Source organism: Phyllostomus discolor, chromosome 6 (assembly GCF_004126475.2).
Source record: "Phyllostomus discolor isolate MPI-MPIP mPhyDis1 chromosome 6, mPhyDis1.pri.v3, whole genome shotgun sequence".
Classification (NCBI taxonomy): Eukaryota; Metazoa; Chordata; class Mammalia; order Chiroptera; family Phyllostomidae; genus Phyllostomus; species Phyllostomus discolor.
In genome coordinates this window covers 144,835,130-144,851,616 of record NC_040908.2, presented here as the reverse complement: position 1 = coordinate 144,851,616, position 16,487 = coordinate 144,835,130, and the positions used below count along the sequence as shown (strand labels likewise).

The window sequence follows — 16,487 nt, the reverse complement described above, 5'->3', positions numbered from 1 at the left end:
GGTAACCCACACCTAACTCATGTTCTAATCACTAGCTTCCCGTCTTGGGCAGTTAATATAGCTCTTGATGCTTCTGCGTCCTGATCGGCAACATGGGCTGATCACACTACACACCTGGTAAGGACTGCTAAGAAAGCTCATGCCTGAGGAGTCAGGATTGTGTTAGGAATTCATCTGTTGCAGACCACACTGGTCCCCAGCCCTGAAGTACCCGGACAGGGGTCCTGTCAAAGCCCACCAGCGCACCAAGCATTGTCTGCAGGCAGAACAGATGTGTCTCATCCATACAAGTCTAAATAGTCTTCAAATGTACTCATACACGAAGGCTGTTATAATAAATAGAATACAAATTGAAAGAAAAAGAAAAAGAAATGACTCAATATTGTTGGATAATTGAAAGCAAGGTCATTAGAATGTTTGGGGGTTTTGCAGGGGCGGGAGGCACAAAATTAATCAAAGAAACATTAGAATGCTAATAAATCCCCCCCGCAAAGTTTTCTTTTTTAGATTTTATTTATTTTTAGGGAGAGGGGAAGGGAGAGAGGAATAGAAACATCAATGTGTGGTTATCTCTTGCGCCCCATACTGGGGAGCTGGACCACAACCCAGGTGTGTGCTCTGACTGGGAATTGAACACACAACCCTCTGGTTCACAGGCTGGCACCCAATCCACTGAGCCACACCAGTCAGGGCCCCCCAAAAGTTTTGTAGTGGAAAATGTTTTATAGAAAAACAGTATGAAAAGTTCCTTTGATAGTTTATTTTTTGCTTTGTAAGTAGCATAAATGTTATGCTTTTGAAGAATTAAAATCTGGTAACACCCATTGTCACATAGAATACAATGTAACATTTGGCAACTTTATAACTATAGGCAGAACATTACTAATTGATACAAAGAGGAAAACAAAAAAATAAACCTGTACTTTTAAATATTTTTGTTTAATTGTATTTGTTATAGAACTAAATGTATAGCATTTTAATTTTATCCTTAGATAAGTTCCTTCATTATACCTGTTAAAGCTTTGCATAGGATAACTTCCAATGCTCTTCAAATTAAAAGTTTAATATAAACTGAAATATATATGATGATAACAGCCATAAAGGATCAGAACAAAAAGGTTTTCTTTGGGACAAGGTTAGGTTAAATGCTTAACTGTACAGCCTGTACTACATATAAACCACATGTAGACCACTACTAACTTTTTAATCCATTTTGAACATTTCAAATTACACTTTCCAAGTCCTTCTTTCCCCACTTTCCTTGAAAGGCAGGAATAAAAGTTCAACGACCTAATCACTGTTTTGTGTATATTTAAGGATACAAAATATAAGTGTAAACAGATACTGCAGTGTCTAGTCTTAAGCAGCTAGTATAAAAAAGTTTTTTCCTTAACCTATTTCTCATAGGAAGGATTTAGATTTATCTAAACTTTATGTAAACTGGGTCTACATTCACTTCTTCTCAAATTAGGGATTTATATAAACTTTTGAGGCTTCGTGTAAAGGAATACTTGGAGAATTAAAGACACTCTGTGAATGTTATTCATAGTGGGATGATGGGAACAGACCCAGGAGTAGTTTCCCAGTTGAACGCACTGATCCTAGTTTAGGTGTGTGGCCCAGGGGGGTACTCGGTAGGCACTACCCTTACCGTTCTGGCAATTATTTTCTGATTAGCACGAGTCACTGAAAGCATATTGTTGCTTTATAAAAGATGTTCACCTTAACAGTAAAAATCAGACTATGCTAAGGAGGTAATTTTCTGTAAGAATGATACAATCTACTGTTCCTGGTAATTCGGAAAACACCACTCAGATGTTGAAAATCTCATCAGGTATATGAAAATTCTAATGTTTGTAAAGTTCAACATTACTCAAAACAAAAAAAAAATAGAGACAGTTCAGTGACTTTTATCAACCAAATTAATATCCCACCAGGATGTCTCTTACAAAAGGGCCATTTTGGTTTTTTTCCTTCTATTATGTAAATTCACTAGGCTCAAATTAGAATTGGCTTTAGTAAAGGTTGGTCATTTTGAAGGTTGGTCGTGGGAAATAGGATGACTACCTTATCAAGTATTCTTAAATGAAGCTTTTATTCTATGTATATGAAGTAAAATGACTAATACATACACAGCAGCAAAGTATCTTTAGTCTTCCAAATTGGATTTCAGCATGACAAAACCTCACATTTCCCCCAAATACCTCTGTACAAGGTATTCGGATATACCTTACTTGATATGCTTAGGTTCTATCTATATTTTAAACTAGAGTAAGTTTGTAGTCATGTCCCCACCAAACATTTGTAAGTTTAATTAACCAAACACAACAGGATACTTTGACACAATATATTCAACCCAAACTAGCTTTTAATACATGTGTCTTTAAAACCAGTAACCCATTAATAATTTTATGTAATTTCAAAAGCAACACAGTTGTCAGTAATAGTTCCCAATTAAAATAGAAATATTTTTCCCCCATAGTCCACTAAAATGTTTAACAGGTAAATAAGAAGGTAAATAAGCAATCATGTTACTTTATGATAAAACATACAACGAAGTAAAATGATCTTTTACCACTTCCTCTCCCCTTTAATCATATCTTACAGAAATCATCAAGACACTTTCTAAGTCATTAACCAAATAAACACTTGGTTTTACTTCTAGGCCTTGGTTAGAAGTATATTAATTTCCAGCTTACTAAAAATACAGGCAGTAGAATATTATATCCAAATATAAGATTACACAAGTTTGAAAGCTTGAGGATACTTTTCAAGTTTGATATTTTAAAATATTTTCATCAAAGTTTTACATTTAAAAATGACAGTCTTTTGTATTTAAAGTAGAAAAAAATCTAATGATTTAAAAACATTGTAAGAAAATTTAAGATCTTGCAATTAAGTGCCAATATCTTCCTATTTTATGGCTTTTAAAATAGGAGGAAAAAGATTTTTTAATTTTGTGTCAAGTTACAAAATTAAATCAGCATTTTCTCTTATCAATATTATTTTAAAGAAAAAATATTCAATCCCCACACTTCCTAAAACAAAACTCTAATTGAGCTATAAATTTGGGGTAAATAAGGTCAAATTCATATATTAGAATATGAAGGCTGAGAAGTAATGCCTTATTTACAACAAGAGCATCTCCTTTTTCAAAGTCAGAGAAAAATAAAAGGGAAAAGAAAACAGGAAAGATAATGGCAAGTTACACAAAGTCCCTCCCAGTACTCTCTGTAAGAGAAAAAGTTTAAGTTTTGCTTAAAATTATAGAAAGGCATTTTAGGGAACATGCAATATAAAAAGCACTTTCCTATCCTTTTTTTAGTTTACAGCAATATCCTTAAGTACTTAACGTCATACCTCAAATTAAATTGCAGTTATTTCATTAATAAATCTACTTTGGCTTCTCTCTCTAGGGGTATAAACATCCCAACAACTCTAGATTATCACAATTATTGGCTGGGCAAATACAGGAATTAAAACAGAAAATGCTATGAACAGTGACAATGGTTATGTAAATTAAATCACATGAAACAATTCTACATAAAAATACAAAGGAGCAAGCTACAGATTTCAGTTCCTAAAATATTATAGCCAGGATTACTCTATTGTCCAAACTCAGTGCACTTCTCCCACCCTCTAGAGTAAAATACAGAAAAGGACACAAACTCATCAGTATTTATTTTTTGACATCAGTGTTGAAAATGCAGCTACCATCAAGCTTCTTTGGAATACTCTTCCTGGATATTATTTACCCCAAAGCCCTATCTGCCATTCATCTGACTGCCAAAATGTAGTAAATTTTCAACAGCAAAGAGATTAATCCAGTCAAGCCTGAAGTCATCTTTCCTTCAAGTTCCTTTCTGAAGGATGAGGCTGGGTGACAATTCCCCCAGATTAGATGACATGACCCTAAAATGGACTACACTTTATATGCCAGGAAAAGAAATTCCAAAAGAATATTTTACCCACTATAATCTCTCTTTGGAAATTCCTGGAAGAACAATGGATTATTTACCTATACTATCATCAAATAACAATATAAATTTCCTGGAAGAGCAGGGTTCAGAAACTAGACTGAGAAATCTCAGAACCCGAAAAATTTAAATATAGTTCACTTGGGAAATGTCTATCAATATCTAACAAAATTAAGTTGCCAGAACAAAAATATTTAATATGATTATATCATGTTTAAAACACGTGGGTATAGAGAATTCTCAAATTTATAAAACACTTTGCTTTTGCAGTAAACTATGGGAATATGAACATATCATTAAATGACTAACATTCAATTAGCCTGTGTGATAGCTTCTAAGCATACTTTGCAGCTATGCTTAAAATGACAATGATGTCACAGTGGTAGTAGTAAAATATCACTGCACTGAATAGCAGCGACAATACAGTATTTACTTGTTACACAGTAATCACTTAATACATATTTTGGCAACAATCACAATGTCACAGTATAGTTTCATCACCCTAATATCGTAACATCCTACTTGTGTTACATTTTCTTACAATATGGTCATATTAGGCTTGTCACAATCTGAGTCAAATAACATTTTTGAGTAACAACATAATGTTTTGCTTATAGCTATATGCATACATATTGGCAACCAAATGTTTCACTTTCAAAATACTGTTTTAATGAAAAACAAATGTAAACGGTTTGCTCCACAGGGCCATACAAGATAGAACATCAAAATACAAACGTGTCATTAAGAAGTTAACAACTAAAATATTTCTGCAGATATTATTTCAAATGTAGTAACTCCTATTATGACTTCTACTTCTTTGCACTTTGAGAATTAACTATATACGTGTAAAAATATTCCAAAATACCCAAAAACAGCTACTTATGTTAATCATCTTAATGAACACTGATTTTTAGCAAAAAGCTTGTCACAGTCAAATAGTGGAGTCCCCATCCCCCAGCAAATCTGGAAATTTTTGAAATCACAGTTCGAGTTTATATCACTGCAGAAACACACGAGGAAGTTGCTTTGGGTTACTTTTTTGGTGGGTGCTTTAAGGGACTATAGTTAAATCATTAGTTTCAGGTCCAGTAAGCATTTAAAATCATTTGAAAGGAGTTCTAAAAAATGTGAAAGAGCTACAACATTGGCAGACGACTAAATCTGGAGCCTGCATAGTAGCTCAGGCTGTCACTATTTGTGATGTTCACATCACTTAATCTCTGTTTTTAGAGCTCCATCCTACATATTTCGTAAATTCTTGTCCAGTTTTTTTCTCCCTCACATTATTTTTTTTTCAATCAAGAACTTACTGAAAATCTACTAACAACAACTGTGCTACACACATTTTATAATTCTAATAAGGAACTGAAGGTATAACATGGGAAATGTGACCTTTTTGTTTGGAGAGTTTCAGGATCAAGTGAGTGAAATTACATATCCCCGTTGAATTCATATGCACATATGTATACATAAAATATATAACCACACATATATAATCACCCATAGTATATTTTTATATATATAAAATCACACTTGGGCGTGATCCTGTATTTGAACTTAACACTTGAAAACAGCTTCCAAGGTTCACAAGGGAAAAATAAAGGTGAGATAAATATTTACTAACTAGATATCCCGAATCATTTTTATTCATAGTACCATGTAATTTAGGAAGGCAGCAGACCTGACACAATTAGGTAAAAAATACATAAATTTCTGTAAAAATAACCAGGATCCAGTTAAGGACATGAAGTAACAGGCCAAGAGACCATATTCTTTCTTTCTCACAGGTTACTTGTCTTGTCACTTTCCTTTGCATTAAGCCTTGGGGCGGGGTGGGGACACAGGAATTACAGAGATAAAATGTCAAGTGAAGTACAAGGACAGGCAATAGCATTTCTAATATTTTACGAAAGTGTACAAGATTTAATGGAAACACATCACATACTATTACAAAGTTATGAAATACAAACGGACCATTTTTTAATGATGCAGCACTCAGATAGGAATTAACTAATGTACAATCTTTATTAACATAGAAGCTCTGTCCTCCCAAACGAATCTGGTCAATCCTTTCAATAGAACAGTTATAAAACAAGCATATTCATAACATGCTTGTCATAAAAAATTCCAGGGATTATACAGGAAAGCCTAAGAACTGTACGTCTCTTTCTCGTTAAAATGTGAACTTGGAACATATCGTTTGGAATGTAACTACTGGAAGCAAAGAACATAGAGAAAAAAATCTAACAAAAGCATATATATATATATATATGTATTTAACGCAGATGCGGATAGGGGTATGGCTCTATCAAAAACAGGCTGTAGCTACTTTGGATTCACTTAAACCTTTAAGATCCATTCTTTTAAAGCCAATTCGGTTTGTTAAAAAGATTCAGAACCGGTAGATAAGTAGCCTGACAGTGAAAGACGGGAGGTTACTTTTTTTCAGCATTCTATAACGAAACCCATCTCTCACGATGATACAAACTTCTACAGGGTTAACTCAAACCACGAACTACCCGGGGTTAGCGGGAGACCAGGAGGAGATTCTAGAGATGAAAGCCAAACCGTCTCCAAACATTAATAATCCCCCTTGACCAAGGTAAAAAGCACGCGGGATCCCGTCGTAATCTCGAAAAAGGCTGGTGGGCAGGAACCAGAGGAGAAAGTGGGGGGAGCGCTAGAACAGGTTTAGTTAACAGCATTTACACGTCTCCATGCAACAACTCCTCCCATCCATCTCTATCAGACCAGGCTGTCCTCTCCGGGTCCGAGGACTAAGGGGCCACAGAGATATGTGGGGTCAGGGCAGCTCCCCCAGCAAGTCCCCTCCCCAAGTTTTCCCTCTGTTGAGCCCAGATCTCAGTGCTGAACCGACCTAAGAGCTGGTCCAGGGCTGGGAGCCCGGTTGATACCAGCAGCTGTCCGTTCCGCACCGACGGTCGTGTGCCTGCAATAGACACCAGTCGAGAGCCGCCGCTGTCGGTACCGCTGGCTCTAGGACCCTTCCTCTGGAAACTGGTGACGTTTTTGCTGGCTGCTGCCGCCCCCACAGACCCAGTAGTCCCGGAGCCCGAGGCGCAGGATCCCACTGCCGCCATCTTGGCGCTTTTCGCGGAGACCCAATAGAAACTCTGGGCTCTCCAGCAGCGGGCCTGTCACAGCCAGCCCCAAACTCCCGCCTCCTTGCACGCTCGTAGCCAATAGAACTGAAACCTCCGTTTCCAGTCTACCAATCGCAAGGCTTATTGCTGAAAAGTGCGCTTACGTAAGGACGGTGGACGTCTGCTGGACCCAGGTGAGAAGGCCCACCTGAGTCCTGGGTTAGTGTCTTTCGTGTTTCTTTGGGGCTAGAGGTGGGTAACATCATTCTACGTTGCTCTCGTTTTCAGTGTCTTCATTCATGTTGAGTTAAAGATACGGTTGGTGGAGCGACATTTCAAGCAGCTACCATTAGGATGTTGCACCTAGACTCGTCTGTTAGTAAAGAGGAAAGATACATTTCCCTTTCCCTTTTTCTAATGATCTTGGATTGAAATTTCATTCTGTCTTCCCTGTCCACTCCCCCTCCCCCTTTCTTTTGAGTAGCTGTGTTATACTGAAGGAATGGGAACCCTCCTTAATGAATTATTTGCTGAACATCTGAGTTCAGTTTGTCAGTGCCAGGTGTAGTGGATTTAGACCTTAGAGTGAAAACTCGCGAGCTTGGAGGCGATTTGGTTTACCTCTGATTCAGAGAGCAAATGACAAAAGATGCTTCTCTGAGTTCCTGTGAGAAGCTTTCGTTAATTTTAATTAGTGTTTCTGTAAGTCTTGGAATGCCTTTCCATAAGTGGTGTGAATGACAAGTGTTACTCCGACAACCTTCTTCACACATTTAATTGTTTGCTGTTAAGGCACCTTCAAATAACAAAATACTTGAGTTGTTTTTTTTTTCCCAAGAAAAATCTGATAAGAATTAGATATGTATGGACTTTTTTTTTTTTCTAGTGAACTCCGAATTGAGAGCTTTCTTATTAGAATAGGAATTTTATGTGCGGGTGGAGGGGTGGGGACGACGATGTAATTTAGAGCTGCGTCTTCGGATTTAAAAATTTTCTTAAAACTGAGTATGTGTGTGTCTCTCTGTGTGTGGGGGAGTGATACTTAAAAGCATCCATGATTGACAAGGTTAAACTTAAAAAGGCTCCCAAATCATGCCTGTTCTACGAAGTTATGACTGGTTTTGACAGTGATGTATGATATTTTCAAAATACATCCAAACCTCATTGCAGTTCTTGCCATTGAATTGTTTTAAATCTCAGTGACCCATTAAAACTCCTTGGCAAATTCTATTTGATAAATCGAGATTAGTATTGGTAAATAGCGACTGGAGTTTTTCATTTGGGGAGATCTTTTTCTTGATTTTTTGTTTGTTTTTTAAAGAAAAATATTTTAAAAAATCCATGTTGCTATATGTCAACTGAAAAGGTTTAGATATTTTCATTTTGCCAGTATAAATCTATAAACTAAATCATTTAGTGAACAGCTGTTGAGTGTCTTTCTAGACCTAATCTTGTCACTTTAGGCCTACAGAAGTGAACATGTTCTCATTTGGTGGAGGTAAGATTAACATATTAGAAGACAGAATACCACTTGAACACATTGAGCAATATGTACTAATCTTGTCCTGTAATAAGTAAGTACTAAGAAGAGCAAAAGAAAAAGTGGCAAAGCAGTTTAATATCAAATAATAACATCTTAGATATTTTTTGTTGCTCTTAAATATTAATTTTTTAAAAAAATATTTTTAAGAGAGAGAGGAAAAGAGGGAGAAAGGGAGAGAAACATCGATGTGACAAGCGTTATTCAGCTGCCTGCCATTTGTGCCCCAGTCAGGGACAGAACCTGCATCCTGGGCATGTGCCCTGACCAGGGAACTGGCGACTTTTAGCTTTGTGAGATGACACCCAACCAAGTGAGCTACACTAGTGAAGGCAAATATTGATTTCTTCAATAGGTTGTTTTTGCTTCGTATTACCTTGTCTCTTCTCTGTTTACCCTTTAGTTTTCTAAAGGTGATAGTATGATGCTTTGTTTGCTTTACTACTAGAACTGAAGAATTGCTTTTCAATTTTAAATAAAATTTGGGAACTATGACTTGTATGCACACCAAGGAATTCCTGAAATTAGACTATTCTTTGGTGTATTATAAATTAATCTGTCTTATTTTTTTACAAAAGATAAAATCTTTGCTCTCAAAGCAAATAATCCCAAGTATTTGAATTTGTCAGTATGTAGAGTTGAACGTAAAACATTAGGATAAAAGTATTTGTAGAAGTGAAGAGTTAAAAAGTTATATGCTTAGGTGTGGTGTTAATGATTAATAGCAATTAATTAATTAAACCCCAGGGGATGTGCTAAGCACTCAGGTTAGAGGAGAAAGAATACTCAGTCTACATCCTCCTTGAGTGCACAGTTGAGGGAGGTACATGAGTAAATAGAATAATAAAGCATGCTGTACGTACTCTGGAGGACAGATGTAGATACCTAATCTGGAGTAAGAGGAGCCTTGGAAAGTTTTCCCTGAGGAGGAAGCTTAACCTGAGTGTCAAAGGATGTTTAGGTGATACAAGCATTATAGAGAATGGAAGCCATATGGAAGCCATTACAGAGAATGGAAAGACTGCTCCTAGTAAATCAGCTCTCGTTGCTTCTGTGCAAGTAGTTCTCATGAGTTATACACAGTGCTAAGAGAAGAGGAGACTGAAGAAGGTTTAATTGATTTTTCTTAAGGCGGTGGATTTTTTTCTCCTTAGGGACAATGGCAAATGGGAAATCAATGAAAAGTTTTAAGTAATGACAGAATTATATTTGATCCGTATGTTTTGACTAAACATATGCTGGAAGGAAATAGATCACTGAAAGTGTAAATGGGATAAAGAGAATGGAATGAATTAAGAGACTACTATAAGGGGTTGCTGTGGCTGGTGCAGCTCAGTTGGTTGGAACATTGTCTGGTACACAGGTGGCAAACACAGGCCCAAGGGCCGAATCTGACCCTGCATCTTGTTTCATTCGTTCCTGGTCTGGATGTGTGCAGTTCCTGTTCTGGGTGCACATGAGATGCAAACAGTGGATGTTTCTCTCACATCAATGTTTCTCTCTCTAAAAGCAATGGGAAAAAAAGATTACTATAAGGTCTAGAATTGATATGATCAAGGAAGGTTGACAGGAGGAATCAAAGATGATTAACAGGCTTCTGCCTTGAACAGCTTTGTCAGTGCCAGAGGATACAGAATTAAGGAGAAAAGCAGAATTTTGTAGTTATGTTCGTTATTTTAGGGAATGGGAGATCATAAAATGATTTTTTTTAAATGTGTTTAATCGGAAGAACCCGTGGAGTATCAGGGGGACTACTCAGCACACAGTGGGTTATGTGAGAAGTGGGGTCTCTAGATGAAATAGATTTGAAATTAATTAGCACATGGTGGAAGTCTACCCCAGGGAATGGGTAAACTCACTAAGGAAATGTATGTATACTTTAGAATGAGAAGAAAAAAAGAACTAGGAGTAAGTTTTGGGGAACATAAACATTTAAAAGCTGGACAGAGGAACAGAAAATAAAATAAGAATTGGAAAGTAGTTATTTGATTTAGTAATAATGGGTTTATTTTTGCTTTGTTAAGGGCAGATTTGATAGAGTAGTAAACTGAAAAGTCATATAATTGTATTTAGAATTGAATGGCCAGTACAGTTGAATATTTCATAAAAGTAGACCATTTTACATTTTAGAAATCTTTACTGTGAAGTGGGGTGGGGGTGGGTAGAGGGGGATGACAAAAATTCAGGGGTAGAGTTTTGTTGTTTGAGAGAGACTGAAAATAAAAGTACTGGAAACCAACTCTAGACAATTGGTAAAAGGACCTGAATGAAGTAGAAGGAATCGAACCTGGAGAACAGGAGAGGGATTAATATTTGAAAGGAGGGATAATTCAGTGGCTAGAGGGTATATAAGAACGTAAGGCTCTTGCTTTCTGCCATTAAATCTTGGAGTCCTTAAGACCATTTTCTCTTCTTTCCATATTTCTGTCTTCATCTATTCCCAGGACCTCAGTTACAATTTATATGTCAATGTCTAACATTTATACTTCAGATTGCTTCTCTGACCTCCAGAATCAGAAATTCAGATACTTTACCTGTCACTTAAAAGTCTTAGTGGAACCTCAAACTCACAATACCCCAGACTGAACTTTCTCTAGTGTTTTGTATCTCATTAAATGATAGGAGAATTTGTAGAACTTTGTTTCCTAAGCTGTGGAACTTCATTCACTACACTCAATTCCTCTCTCAAGCTGCATTTTACCTTATCCTGTCCATTACCAGGACCTGTGGAGTTTACCTCTTAATAGTTCTCTAATCCATTCCAGGGCATTTAGCCCTCGTCTTTGGTTGTCTTGCAGTACATTATCCATTCAGGAGCCATCCTGATCTTTTCCAAAAAGAAGTATGATTATATAATACAGAAACACAACTTCTTTTTTTAAAAATATTTTATTTATTTTTTAAAGAGAGGGAAAAGGAGAGTGAGGAAGAGGGAGAGAAACATCAATGTGTGGTTGCCCCACACATGCCTCCCACTGGGGACCCGGCCCACAACTGAGGCATGTGTCCTGACTGGGACTAGAACAGGTGACCCTTTGCTTTGTGGTCCGGTGCTCAATCTACTGAGCCACACCAGCTAGGGCCAGAAACACAATTTCTTAAGGACCTGCATATAGTTCCCTGTACCTGCTTCTGTAAGCCCTGTATAAATTCCCTTACTCTGCACTCTGGCATTCATTTATTGTACTGTACTCACCATGTTCCATTCTTCCAAAAGGCCACTAGTTAACTTCTATATACTATTCAAATCTCATTTCAGCCTGTGCATTTCAATAAAGCCATCTCACGGTCCTGTCAAAATGAAATTAGCTCCAATATACCAACAATGAACAAGAGGAATTGGAAATTTAAAAAATACAATTTATATTAGTATCCCCCAAAATGAAATACTTAGGCATAAATCTAAAAGAAAATACAAGATATATATGAGGCAAACTATAAAACTCTGATGAACAAAATCAAAGAAGAATTAAATAAATGGAGACATTCCATTTTCATGGATAGGAGACTCAGTGTTGTCACGATGGCAATTCCTCCCAACATGATCTATAGATTCAATGCAATTCCAATAATAATCCCAGCAAGTTACTTTGTAGATATTTATAAGCTGATCCTCAGGTTTATACAGAGAGGCAAAAGACCCAGACTAGCTAACACAATATTGAAAGAAAAGAACAAAGTTGAAAGACTAATGCTACCAAACTACAACTTACTACAAAGCTATTGTAATCAAAACAGTGTACTGTAGTCAACTATTATGCAAAGGCAGCACAATGGTCTAGATAGCCTTTTTAACAATTTGTGCTGGAATACCTAGACATTATAACACATGCAAAAAAATAAAAAAAAGAATCTAGACACAGATCTTACTACACCTTTCACAAACATTAACTCAAAGTGGAACACATACCTAAATGTAAAATGCAAAACTATAAAAGACCTGGAAGATAAGAGGAAACCTAGAGAACCTTTGGTATGGTGATGCTTTGTGTGCTTTGTGTGATGCTTTTCTTAGATACAACACCAAAGACATGATCCACAGAAGAAATAATTAATAAACTGGACTTCATAAAAATGAAAAACAATGAAAGACAGTGTCAAGAGAATGAAAAGAAATGCTACAGACTGGGAGAAAATATTTGCAAAAGATACATTTAATAAAGTACTGTTACCCAAAATATACAAAGAACTCTTAATAGCAAAAAAACAACCTGATTTGAAAATAGGCCAGAAACCTAAACAGACACCTGACCAAAGAAGATACAGATGGCAAGTAAGCATATGAAAAGGTACTCCACATCATATGCCATCAGGGAAATTAAAATTAAAACAACATTAAGATACAAGTGCACACCTATTGTAATGGCCAAAATCCAGAACACTGGCAATACCAAATGCTGGCTAGGATGTGGAGTCACAGTAACTCACATGCATTGTTGACAGGAATGCAAAATGGTACAGGCATTTTGGAAGACAGTTTGGAGAACTAAGTATACTCCTTCTATATGATCCAGCAGTTGTGCTCCTTGATATTTACCCAAAGGAGCTGAAAACATATCCACATAAAAACCTGCCCATGGATGGTTATAGCAACTTTATTCATAATTGCCCAAACTTGAAAGTAGCCAAGATATCCTTCAGTAGGTGAATGGAGAAATGAAGTGTGGTACATCCAGACAGTGGACTTTTTTCAGTGCTAAAAACAAATGAGCTATCAAACCATCAAAAGGCATGGAGGAGACTTAAATGCAAATTACTAAGTATAAAAAGCCAGTCTGTAAAATTTACATACTGATTCCAACTATATGATATTCTGGAAAAGGCAAAACTATAGAGACAATAAAAATCACTGGTTATCAGCGGTGGTTGGGGGGATAGATGAATAGGCAAAGCACAGATTTTTTAGGGCAGTGAAAATATTCTGTATAATATAATGATGGATATATGTAATTATACTTTGGTCCAAATCTATAGAATGTAGAGCACCAAAAGGGAACCCTATAGTAAACTGTGGATTTTAGGTGATTATGATGTTTCAGGTTAGGTTCATTCTTGGTATTGGGAAAAAAAAATGTATTAGGTTGGCCAAAAAGTTTGTTTGATTTTTCCATAAAATTGTTCTAGTGGCACTTAGTTGTCTTTAACATCATTGGAAACAATTTTGTCAGGTTGTATTGTGACCGCTGTCATATCAGTGTGCATTTAAAAAGTAACCTACTAAAATTGGTGAATTTTTGTGTAGCCATTTCAATATTGAAGATGGAAGAAAATATGCAATATTTTAAGCATATTATGCTTTATGCTTTATTATTTCAAGAAAGGTAAAAATGTTACAGTACACATGGACAAAACCAAGGGGGAGGGTGGAAGCAAGGGAGGGAGGTGGGTTTGGCTGGGGCTGGGGGGGCAGCGGTGGGGAGAAAATGCAGATAACTGTAATTAAACAACAATAAAGTAATAAAAAATGAATTAATTAAATAAGGAGGAAAAAAGAAAGGTAAAAATGTAACTGAAACACCAAAACAAAAGAAAAAAGATTTGTACAGTGCATGGAGAAGGTGCCATGACTGATCAAACATGTCAAAACTGGTTTGCAAAGTTTTGTGCTGGAGATTTCTCCCTGGACGATGCTCCATGGTTGGGTAGACCAGTTGAAGCTGATAGTGATCAAATTGAGACATTAATTGAGAACAATCAATGTTACATCATGTGGGAGATAGCCAACATACTTAAAATATCCAAATCAATGAAGTTATTGGTGAAAATGAGAAGTTTTTATTTTGCGGAAAAAACTTTATAGACTTTTGGGCCAACCCAGTACCATTCTGGTGAATGATAATGGGGGAAGCTATATATGTGTAGGGTCAGGAGTATATGGAAAACTTATGTATCTTACTCTCAATTTTTCTGTAACCCTCAAATTTTTCTATAATTATAAAGGATCTAAAAAAAAAGATATCCCCCCCCCCAAAAAAAAAGATGAAATCAGCTATATAAAATCACAGTCTGAGAGTTCCATTGGCAACATGTATATCACCCAAGTAACCACATAGTGGGGCCATCTTTCTTCAAGGATTCCAACAGTCTGATATTCTGAGAAGTCTTCAGGTATAATGACCTATTTAAGGCACACCAGGAAACCCTGGTCATGGTAGGCAGCGTATTCCATGGCAGAAATGAGTACCTCTATGTCTGGTCTTTCACTGGCTCTTCTAAGACCTGGGGTTCATATTCCTATTGTGTCAGTGCAGGTAAAGTGTGTAACATATTTCGGAGGATTACTACAGGGTGTCATGGTATTCTGGGAGCTCAGAACTAAATTGGAACCATGTATTACCCAACTTTCATAAAACTTTTTGTTCATGGCTCTTTCTCTATCTACTAATTCTACCTTACTTTGAATTATAATTTCTTGATAAGCAATTTTTTAAATTTTCAAATTTGACAGCATTAATTGTATTCTGTACATTGAATTCTTTTAGATTATTTTCCATATCTATGATGATACTTAGGTTCTCATTTTTAATTTTCTTTCAATTTCATGTCTTTTTTCTTTGAATAACTTTGAAATATTTAAAAAAATATTTTAGTGGTAATTTCATAGAATGGCATCTTAGATTTTATAAATTATTTCCTTTTCTAATGTTAATAATTTCTGTTTTTCTGAATTTAATCTTTCTTCCTGCTTCTCTTAGGTATTTTTTGTTTGTTTTTCACTATAGCACTTTTTAAAAAGCAATAATTAAAATACAGTTCCAGATAAGTCCTGTCCAGTAGAACTTTCTGTGTTGATGGAAATATTCTGTGTCTACACCATCCAGTACATCTAGTACAAGAGCCATTAAGTACACATGGCTATTGGAGGCTTGCAATGGGGTTGACATAATTGAGGAACTGAAGTTTAAATTTTATTTTAATTATTTAAATTTCAACACTACATTGGGCTAGTTGCTACTGTATTGGACAAGATAGTTCTATGTCAAGATTTGGCAAACTTTTTCTATGGAAGACTGTACACAGTAGATATTTAAGGCTTTGCAGATCATACTGTCCCGTTGCAACTACTTCACTCTGCTGTTGTAGCACAAACACAGCCGTCAACAACCCGTGAACCAATGAGTGCAGCTGGGTTCCAGGAAAACCTGGTTTGCTAGAGTGGAGTTGGCTGGATTTGGCTTATGGGCCCTAGTTTGACAACCTATGATAAGATGTGGTGGGGATATATATATTTTTCTTCTTCTTTTCTGTATTCCCTGGGTTTTTTCTATTATTTTTTCTCCCGTGTGTATGTGTGTGTGTGTGTGTGTGTATTTTTTGGAGGGGAGAGAGGAGTCTCTTTTTCTGCAACTTTTTTAGAGAGATTATTACTCTCCTTGGGTTGTTACTCTGTATTTGTTCAATTTTTGTTCCAACGTTTATATTTTTTACATATGAAGGTACATGGTGGTAAGACAGGTGTTCTATTTTAAAATTTCTTTAAACTCTACTCTTTGTTCTTTAATTCTGTTCTTTCATACCCCTAGTTTTATAGGTGCAATATCTTATTTAATGTCTTGGATGTTACATAGAATTTTTTTCTTTTTATTCTCTCCCTTCTTACCTCTGATTTCTCCACAGTTACTTGTTCTGTTTTCTATAATGGGCTTTCTTATTCATTCTCAGTCCTTATCTTAATTATATCTGCAAAGACCCTACATCCTAATAAGGTCACGTTCTTAGGTTCTAAGTGGACATAATTTGGGGGGATGTGGGACACCATTCAATCTCTTTTTAGGTAAGTATATTATAAATGTGTGATATAATCTGTTTATAATATTTAAAAATCTCTAAGTCTGTGTATGTTTTGTTATGAGATTGCTTCACAAT

At 36.1% G+C, this 16,487-nt stretch overlaps 2 protein-coding genes across 6 annotated transcripts in view; one reads left to right on the top strand and one right to left on the bottom strand.

The window, feature by feature from the left end:
- Positions 1-7,101, bottom strand: part of ELP4 (elongator acetyltransferase complex subunit 4) — a 208,026-nt gene extending 200,925 nt beyond the window's left edge. Inside the window, exon 1 of the mRNA XM_028516278.2 lies at positions 6,856-7,101. Within this exon, the coding sequence (XP_028372079.1) occupies positions 6,856-7,078 (223 nt within the window). The 5' untranslated portion in view covers positions 7,079-7,101. The remainder of the gene's footprint in view (positions 1-6,855) is intronic.
- A 73-nt stretch (positions 7,102-7,174) lies between these two features.
- IMMP1L (inner mitochondrial membrane peptidase subunit 1) overlaps positions 7,175-16,487 on the top strand; it is a 55,860-nt gene continuing 46,547 nt past the window's right edge. For 2 of the 5 annotated variants that reach the window (XM_036029190.1, XM_036029191.1), the window contains exon 1: positions 7,218-7,300. The gene's annotated coding sequence lies outside the window, so the exon portion shown is untranslated. Of the gene's footprint in view, positions 7,301-16,487 lie in introns of all 5 variants that reach the window. The other 3 variants (XM_028516212.2, XM_036029189.1, XM_036029188.1) reach the window with 2 other exon arrangements.